At 45.4% G+C, this 10,097-nt stretch overlaps 1 protein-coding gene across 3 annotated transcripts in view; it reads right to left on the bottom strand.

The window, feature by feature from the left end:
- RFTN2 (raftlin family member 2) overlaps positions 1–10,097 on the bottom strand; it is a 77,097-nt gene that overhangs the window by 17,655 nt on the left and 49,345 nt on the right. For 2 of the 3 annotated variants that reach the window (XM_014525598.2, XM_006035468.3), the window contains exon 9: positions 871–949. In XM_014525598.2, coding sequence (XP_014381084.1) covers positions 871–949 — 79 coding nt within the window. Of the gene's footprint in view, positions 1–63; positions 552–870; positions 950–10,097 lie in introns of those variants that run through there. The other variant, XM_014525600.2, reaches the window with a different exon arrangement.

The following is a 10,097-nucleotide window of genomic DNA, read 5'->3' as shown; positions in this document are numbered from 1 at the left end:
CCGCGGCAGCGGGGCTGGGCGCTGGGCTCCTGCGGTGGCGGCTGCCTGCACCCTCCTGGGGGCCATTTGCCTTTGCTGCAGGGAAGCGCAGAGGAGCGGAGTGTCCCATGTTCCCCCGAGGCCTTCCCCGCCAGGAGCCGCCCTGGGCAGACCAAGGCTGAGACCCTGCCAGGCTTGGAACTGGCTTCGCTCCTGCAGTTCCACCATCCCCCATCTCACATGTTGGCTGGGGCCCAGCTGTGCCTGCCCAAGCACTGCCAAAACTTTGGGCAGTGGTGTTGCTGGTGCGGGCAAGGCCTGGGGAAGCAGCGGCATAGGCGGCCCCTTGGCCTACGTAAGAGCACTGGCTACATCGGTTTGGTCACAGTTTAACACGGCTGCCAAATATCTTCTGGGGCTGCCTTCAAATGGTGGTCGTAGTAGGCAGAAGGGGGGCCCCAGCTGTTGGGATGGCTGGTCCAGGACATCATTTACTGTAGTTTGTCACTAGCTGAGCGCTGGTGGGGGTTTATGCCAGCTTTGCCTTATTTCAGGCTTGTCCAACATACAGCCTGCGGGGTGACAAAATATGAATATGACTTGCCGGCCCACTGGGTGATAAAAAGTTCATGATCCGGCCCCACATTCAAAAAGGTTGGACACCCCTGCTCTAGCTGATATTGAACTATATGCTAAAGTCCTCTGGAAACTTGCATTAATTTTACAGTAGAAAGATTCATGTTATCACTCTTGAGTTTGATGTCTAGTTTGCTTTTGCATGCAGCTCAACTCATTACCTAGAACTACTGATATAAAAAATTACTCAGTATCCAGCAACCTCTGTCTATATTCAATTATCTGCTTGTACTGACTCTGTACATCTTTACTCACCTCTGGTGTTTGGATGGTTGAATTCCACATAACAGGTCTCTGAAGAAAAACAACTTGCTTTGTGGCCAGATTTCCTTCACTACAAATTAAGAGAGAAAGATTTAGCAATTTAAAAGCAATCATATTCATTTGGTTCTTTCAGACTGGAGGTTTTCTGACAATTTCTGCTAAAGTAACTTAGTTGTTTCTGAGACAGATCTTGGGAAACCATATATTGTTTTGCCCATGTTGAAAAATTCTTACAGCCTGTACTGAACATTTGCCATCCCCTCACAGCTTCTACTTTTTAACTGTAAGGAACCTGGTCCCTTAATTGAGAAATTGTACTGAGACCACATATTGGAACAGGAATTCAAAATTAAGTAGGGAGCATTCTGTTGTCAGAGACATGCTTTTTACGGCACTTACAGACATACAGGTCCCCAGTCTAACTAGTGGCACTTCACAGAAAGTGCCATGAGTTACTCCGACCCCCCTGACCCAAAAGACATTTGCTATTGGGCCAGGAGGGTGGGGGATCAAGCTCTGCTGTGGGGCTGATCCAGCCAAGGAGCTGCATGTCTGCAGCTTCTCTCCCCTGAACCGTTCCCACCCGCCAGTTACAGTGCTGTCTGCATGATGGGAGGGGAGACGGGAGGGAGCTCTGGCTGGGGTGTGCCCAGCCTGCTTTGGAGTGGGTCAGGTGGATTGGAGCCCCCCTGAGGTGGGGGCTTCCAATCTACCCAACCTCCCTCTAGCGCAGGCTGCACAAAGCCCATACTGAGCTTCCTCTCCTTCCTTCTCTCTCTCCTCCCATTGTGCAGACAGCACTGGGGGCAGGGCTGGGCTGCATCAGTTTAGCCATCTGATCAAGCAGAAGTTAAGGCACACTGCTTTGGAGTGTCTTCATCTGAACCTTCATATAATAAGGGTTAATTTGTCATGTAATCGAGGACTTTTAAAGTGCTCTGCAGTTGTGCTCTTCTGTAAGGGCATGGCTATATAGCACTTTCAAGGGGCCAATCGCACAATAAATGTAACTTCTGTCTGTGCCCTTAATTGCCTCCATGAAATCCCAAGATCTCCTGAAAGTTACAGTTCCCACATGTTCAGCAGAGACTATTAGAGTTTATCAGCATCACACTCCATTCTGTACAGCTTCTATGCATCAGCTGTGATGAGCATCAGCCATCTGCAGAGGACAACTGAAAGCAGGGGTAAAGTAGGAGTTTCCTTACTTTACTCCTTGTGGCTGCTAAGGATATCTGTTACCAGAACTGATAATAAGAAGACACTCTGTTTTATGTTCTAAATGTTCCTTCTTTTGCCAGTTAGGCAGTGACAAGGAAGCTACTTGATGTGAAAGAATGCAGACATCTAATGGAGCAGAGTGGTTTGTCATGGTAGAGAGGAGCAAATGGGAAAAGAGAGCGAGTAGGAACAGGGAATCTGCAAATAACCAAGCACTTGTCCGCCCCCCAGACCTTGGAATTAAACTCAGAATTCTTGATTTTACACTCTTGTGCTGTTTAGGATATTACTGTTAAACCCACTAACAAAATATTCGGTTCATTACCCTCTAGTGGCCGATCTACATAGAACAGGCTAATAATTCTGCCAGCTATTCAATTGGCTTAAGAGGCAGAAGTCTATACAAACATGGGCCATCTTAATTCTGGCATTTCCTAATGTTTGTGTTTTTGACTTATCAACCTAACATTCCATGAATGCAGTTTTTGCAAAATAGACACATACATATATATCAACCTAAACACATTTTGTGTGTGAGATTGTGAAAACCTTTACATTTTCTTTGGAGGGAATTTAGTTGTCATTAACCTTTATACTTCATTGAATATTTAGATGTTGTCATTTATTTGTTTTTCATCCCTGTGATATTCTCCAAATAAGCCATCATCATGACACTGAGTTTTGTTTAGAATAGTTCAGAAAATTGGGTCCTTTTGAAATTTTCAGGAGTGCTTAGCAGACAGTTGGCAGGGGGTGCTCTGAGACTGATGCTGGCTGAGCAACAATTGCTATTAGGTAGAAAAGATCTCTGATGTAATTGCTATTATGAACCAGTAAGCTCTTCTGAAGAGAAAACAAAAAAGATCACCATCAGTTTCTAAAAATACATGGTGACCACCCAATTCAGAATCCTATTACTTAGAGATAATTACTGTATGTCTAATTCTGTAATCACTTATTATCATGACCATAATTCCAAGCCTGAAAGCAAAAATAAAGCTACTTCTCAATTAGAATTGAGCTAATTTAATTTTTTTAACAGAAAAGTAATTTTATTTTTTCAGAATGAAATATTAACAAAAACACAATTGTATTGTTTTCAGAGCACTGTCCAGATAAACCATTCAACTATAATTCATTTAAAATGTGTATCTCAAGATTAATTCCAGCTGTATCTTCCTATACTTAATAGGCTCATACCTCTGTGCCACTCAAGTGCTTTTTACTAAATACATTTAGTATTGATGAAAGATGCCAGATGGACCATCACAGTCTGGTTCCCTTTATTAAATCACAGAACAGGTGCAGTCAAACTGCTAGAAATGAAAATTTCCCTGCTCTTTGTCCTGCCATTATACATAAATACTATTCAGAAAAGTCTATCTGCATGATAAGAGTTAGGTGATTCTCTTTGTTTTTATACACAGTGCTATACTGGTTCATGTTCAGTAAGAAAACTTTAATTAAGGCCAAATTACCACTAACATTTTGAGAAATGGATAGAACCTCCAGGGTAATGCTGGTGCCAGTATAAATAAGCCTGTCCTGACCAAATTCACAGCTTCAACAAGTCCTCAGATTACCATTACAGCTCTTTGTTTACATTACAATTAATAGAAAACTTTGAAAACAGTATTTTTGGTTGATGACTAATAAATATTTCCTAACAGCAACAGGATAGCAAACTGGAGCAGTAGCTTTGTGCATGCTTAATAGGTCTACTTGGCACATGAGGTAGAATCGCAGACTGTGTTGCCCTATGGGGTCAGGCCAACTCTCAGGATCTCAATATTGCACTGTTAGACAGGAGGGTGTGACACAATTGCACATATACAAACACACAAATCAATTAGGTGCACACACACACACACACACAACCAGCTCAGGCACATACACATCCAAACCAGCCTAGGCACATGCATACCTATCACCAATTCAAGCACATACACTATACACCCCAAAAGTTAGACACAGATCACTACTTCGTATATCATGCACACCATACACACACACACACACACACACACCAGTTCACACACATACAACCCACCTACACATACACACAGGTAAGTTCTACTGAATGGCCTGTAATGACTGAGCCATCACCTTGCATTCATTCATCCAGGAACCACGGACCTCACCCAGGAACAGAGAGACAAGAACCCAGCATTTGAAAGACAAAAGCCCCTGCAGAACCAGCAACTCTACCATTGTACCCCACCATTACAGACACCCGAAACTGCATGTCACAGAGCACTGAGGTGCCCTGCTCCTAGAGGGCAGAAACTGCCAGAGGAAAAGCTCTGGCAGTGCATAGGGAGCCCTAGCAGGGAATAGGAGCCCACCTGTGGGTTGCCAGGGCAACTGGAGGGAACAAATGACCCACACCTGCCAGCAGCCAGAGGGGCAGGAGCTCCTGGAGTAGGGATGCGAGAAGCAGTGAGACCTGCAGGTACTACTTGAGCAGAGTTGAGCAATGTTGTTATAGCCAGAGGGCGTGTGTTTGAGTTATAGCCAAGAGGCTCGAGTTTGTGTTGTGTATTACACCGGTGGTTTGGGTGAGGCTATAAGGGGTTGGAGGAGGCCTCATTGGGGACTCACAACGAAGTGTGAGGACCCCAGCGCCAGAGCGGGCGCAGTGTACTCATAGGGACCTACAGTGGTGTGGGGGCCCCAGCGCCAGTGAGCACGCAGTATCCTCAAAGGGGCCTCACAGCGGAGTGTGAGGACCCCGGTGCCCAGGAGGGCGTAGCATACGGGGTGTATAGACCCCAGCCCGAGAGGCGCACTTTTGAGAAGCCCTAGCGTGGGCGTGGCGAGCCCCAGAGAGGGGAGTGCACTTTTGAGAAGCCCTAGCATGGGCGCAGAGAGACCCTGGAGGAGGGCAGCATTTTAAGAGGCTCAAGGTGGGCATGGCGAGCCCCAAAGAAGGGAGCGCCTTATTGAGAAGCCCGGTGTGGGTGTGGCAAGTCCCAGAGAAGGGGCGCTATTGGGAAGCCCTAGTACGGGCGCATAGAGCCCCAGAGAAGGGGACAGCTTATTGGAGAGCCCCGAGAGGGGGCTGTTATACAGAGAAGGCCCCAGAGAGAGGGCAGCACCGTGGGAGGCCCCGAAGAAGGAGGCAGCACTGCGGAGAAGGCCCAGCCTGGGCACAGAGCCCCAGGAGGGGGCGGTGATATTGAGATGGCCCGAGAAAAGGGCGGCAATACAGAAGAGACCCGAGGAACGGGCGTGAGAGTATGTAGAGACACAGACCAACGTCAATTCCAACTGCGAGGCTTGGGGCGTGGTATCAGGGGTGGTTGGAGCCACGCATAGCCCATAAGGCTAGGGTGCTCCAAAGCACCCATTTGTAGGACAAGACCCACGAGGAGTCCGGGAAACCACAGGGTCTGAATAAACATAGAGATGTGTCCGAGAGGGCGTAAGGCAGCCTCCCAACCAATTTAAACCATCAAAGACGTGGCGGGCGAGAAACAGAGGGTGCCCTTGGGCCAACTAGGCACGGAGAGGGGGCCTGAAGGAGATCACGGCCCTCCTGCCGGACCCCGCTGTGACACTGCACATCCCTGCATGGAGCACACGTGCTCAGTACGCCAGGGGCTGCCCCTTGCCTGGGCATGCCTCCTGTCACTAGGGTCACACAAGGTCTGCCCCTATAAAAAGGGGCAGTGAAGACAGACCCAGTGGGACACTCTCTCCATCTGGACCAGCACCATGCCACACCACCTATCCACCCAGAGGCCCTGCCGGCGACCCCTGCTGGACAATACTTACTGGACAAGGACCCCTTTCCAGCCTGGATAGGTAGCTATCACCTCTCACCTCTTCAACCAAGGACTTGGACTCTGCTTCTCTTCCCCACCTGGACTCCAGCCCTTCCACTGAGTCTCTTTCTCCTGCTGCCATTGTGAGTGCATGCATGCGTGCGTGTGAACCAATAACTTCATGGGACCGTGTAGTGTATTGTCTGTGTAATAAAACTGTTATTTGGACCCCTAAGTTGGGTTTTGCTTTACTATGGTTTGGCCCTGCTCCAATCTCTGCTCTTTGCCCCTCTAACTTCTGTCTCATTTCTCCCTCTTCTGCTTCTGGCTCACTGCTGCCTTTCAGTCTCTCCTGCCACTTTTCCTGTGATTTTCTGCTCTCCCCTGCTCCTACTGCCTTTTCCCTGTGATTTTCTGCTGCCTTTTTCTGCTTTCCTGCTGCCCTGCCACCTTTCAGTCTCTCCTGCCGCTTTTCCTGTGATTTTCTGTTGTCCGTCTCTGTTTTCAGGCTTCCCCCGCACCTTGTATAGTCATTCCCCCCACCCCACCCTCAGCTTCCCAGCTCCTCGTGGCCGTTCTGCAGTTTTCTCCATCTTCCAGCACCTACTGCCGCCCCTACAACTTCTCTAGCTGCCCCGGAGCCATCCTCTGGCTCCCCACACCCAGAGCCCCTCTTTAACATCTACACTTTCCCTTAGTCTCATTTTCCCTCTCCCCACCTACCTTTTTAGCTCCCCCGTAGCTCTGGCTCCAGTCCCAGACTCTGTGCCAGCATCGCTCCCTTGTTCTGTAGGTTTTGGGCATTGTCTTTTGATCAATTAAGATCAATTAACGTAAAGTAACCCCCAAGCCTCAGTTCTTCAGCCCAGGCCCCTCTAGTCTACTAGTTCTAATCCCGGTCCTGGTGACTTTCACTCCCAGCAACTTTCACTCCCTACACTCCTACTTTCTTACCTTAACCTTACCCCAGGTACCCCAAGTGTGCGCGCGCACGCACGCACGCACGCACGCACACAATTATCCAAGTTAGGAACTTACCTGTGTGTATGTGTAGGTGGGTTGTATGTGTGTGAACTAGTGAGTGTGTGTGTGTATATCATTGAGTGTATGATAAATGAATTAGTGATCTGTGTATGTGTACTGAGTGTGCAGGTATTGACAATTGATTTTTCTTTAATTTTTAGCATGTAGTGTGTATGTGCTTGAATTGGTGATAAGTATGTATGTGCCTAGGCTGGTTTGGATGTGTATGTGCCTGAGCTGGTAGTGTGCGTGTGTATGCACCTAATTGATTTGTGTGTTTGTATATGTGCAATTGTGTCACACCCTCCTGTCTAACAGTGCAATATTGAGATCCTGAGAGTTGGCCTGACCCCACAGGGCAACAACTGTGTATAAATGTCAAAAAAGGCAGTTACATGCCTGGGGAACTGCTATTTGGGTACATAAACTGAAATAGGATTCTGCCATAAAGCCACAATAAAATAATGACTTAGTTAATTTCTAATGTGGGAAATGCCTTTGAGGGAGACCTTTACATAGGGGGAAAAAAGGAAAAGGAATCGGAAGGAAATAAGCAACAAAAGAAAGGAGGAAAATAAGAGAAACAGAAACAATGCACAAATATATTTTTTCCTCATACACCTTTTGAGAACTACAGGGAACTGAGTAAAATTCTTGGCTTTTTTTGGAAAAAATTGGGCAGTGTGAAAAACATGATAAGGTGGAAAAGTACATGAAGGCTATTTTTAAAAATTAAATATGACTGATATTGCCTCAAAAGTTACATGCTCTTGCACTGCTGGGGTGGCAACCACTTGAAAAATGTATGGCCCAATTATTGCCAACTTAATTTTGTATTCAAATGACAGATTATGACACTTAGTTTATATAAATAGTTCAAAGTAAGGCTTCAGTCATACAAAGAATCTAATTGCAAAATGATAGTCTTGGGACATAAGGATTCAGATGACTCCAGTATTTTTAAAATCATCAGTTACAAAGCATAATACTACATATATTTTGCAGGATCAGAATAATTACTGCATAAAGAAAGTGTATTGAAATATTTGGGGGGTGAATGTAATTGCTAGTGCAAGAGTAAGTGGGAGGATGAGTCGGTAATGTAACAAAGAAGAAGGAGGCTACCAGGGCCACAGCTCTGGGCACTGAGGCTAGGGAACACAAAAATGTCAGCAGCTGAGCTGCCAGCCCAGCTGCAGGCATGCTCCTAGCATGCCACTGGCAGCACAATTTCTGAACCCTGTGCATGCCTGCCAACCAGGGCTCTGAAGCTCAGTTACACCTCTGGAATAAGTAGTAAAATAGGAGGAAAGAATTTACAGCCTTATTTAAAATAACCACTGGCAAATAATAAGGGCCATTTCAAATTGCTTTAAGTTTGCCATTTTCTAAACAAGAATAAAATCATTCTATTATGTATAATATTTCTGGAAAAATGTTAGAATCGGGTGTAGTTATACATTTCAATCTGGGCAACTCACATTCTTATTGGAAACACGAGGCTAACAGCTATAGATGCAAGTTTCATAGAAGGACCAGATACACAGGTGCCGATAAAGAAATTTAAATTATTGTTGCTACAAATTCTAGCAAACCCTAAGCAAAGATATTTAGGCTATGACTGGATCCTTAAAGTCTCTCCTGACCACCAGTCCAACTCAGTAGTGGCCACTTTGCCACTGCAAATCTTCCTTGGATGGGGAAAAATACTAGTCCCAGCCTGGAGTCTTGCGGGAGAGCCATAACTCCCTGAAGGAGACAAGGCTAGCAGTTTCTGTGCTAATGTTGCCTCTTTGTATGACTGGCCTGGGAGTTGCTCAGATTCATTATCTGCTTACATGAAGGGAAGCAGTGAAAATAGCAGCCCTTGTTTGACAAAGTTTTTCATGCAAATTTGTTTGGGAGTTTCCTGGCTCTATTACTTTCCTATGGCAGGGAAATAATACCTCTTCCTTTTTTTCTCAGAGTCCTTTCCCCTCCTGCTCATATGCTTATTAACAATGAACGTCAGTAACTACCCCTCTCTGATGATAGAGGTAATCCTCTCTTTCTAATTAGCAGGATGAACAGTTTCTCTAGCCTGAAGAAGGCTCTCTTTTGCTTCATGTTGGGTATATACCCTCTCATACAGGAATAGAAAACAATGTTAGATTTTAAAATGTTTAAACTCAAAACAAGAAGAGAAGGGATGCTGAATGCTGCATAGAGAGTAAGCAAACTAACAATTTTTCAAGTCTAATCTTATTAAAATGCTGCACACGACAAAATGGCCATGGGCTCAATTCACAATAGAACTGAATGATAGTGGTATTTCCACAGAATTTAAATTAGAAAAAGGAAAATGCATAAAACAAGCTAGTTCACAGCTTTCCTCTCATACTCATATCCCCTCTTCTCTTCATGGGCTGATGCATTATGAGAGCTTAAGTAATTAGTGATAATACACTAATTACTGTGAATTCAATATTTTGCACTGTATTTTCTTGTTTGTTTTCTTATGCTTGCAGACAGTCTGCCCTGAAATCATCAGTGAGGGGAAATAAAGGTCATTGCAAAGTAAGGCTACTAAAAACATTGCAAGGGAGATATTTTTCCTGCATCTTTTGGGAGAGAAAGCAGCTGAAGAGGTGAAGAACAACAGACTCTTTTGTCAACTGTACTGGCAATTTGTCTGTCTGTTCATAGTGTGTGGGCAATAAATATGTTCTCTTTATTATATATGATTGTTAAATCAGTCCTTTTAAAACAATCTAACTTTGAACCAGGTAGGATTGCCACCAGCCCTGATTTTGAAGAGTGTTTTTCATGCTTGAATATTGTGCATTTTGGTGGCATTGCCATGCAAGGAATTTAAAGTATTTAAGATGCAATTAGGCAAGGCTGTAAGTTCTTGTATTAAATTCCAGGTGCTTGTATTTCTGAAAATAACAGTATATCTTTAGGAGGTAAGCATCATTCATACTTCCTAGGAATTATCAAGTGTTTAAGAGTGTTGGTCTTTTTGTTTTCAACAGGAACATTCACATTGCCCAGGCAGTCTGTTAAAGAGATAATTCTTTAAAAACTAGCCAATTGCCCATCAAGAATGATGGGGGGTGGGGTGGTGAAGTAGGCAGGGACAGATCCCGTGCCCCTCCCCCTGGCTGGGCCCACTCCCCCCACTTACCACTGCAGCAGTGGGGAGAGGGGAGGATTGGGCCCGGGGCC

Source organism: Alligator sinensis, unplaced genomic scaffold (genome assembly GCF_000455745.1).
Source record: "Alligator sinensis unplaced genomic scaffold, ASM45574v1 scaffold1229_1, whole genome shotgun sequence".
In the NCBI taxonomy this organism is placed as follows: Eukaryota; Metazoa; Chordata; order Crocodylia; family Alligatoridae; genus Alligator; species Alligator sinensis.
The sequence above is the reverse complement of the archived record's forward strand: the minus strand, read 5'-3'. Positions and strand labels throughout refer to the sequence as shown.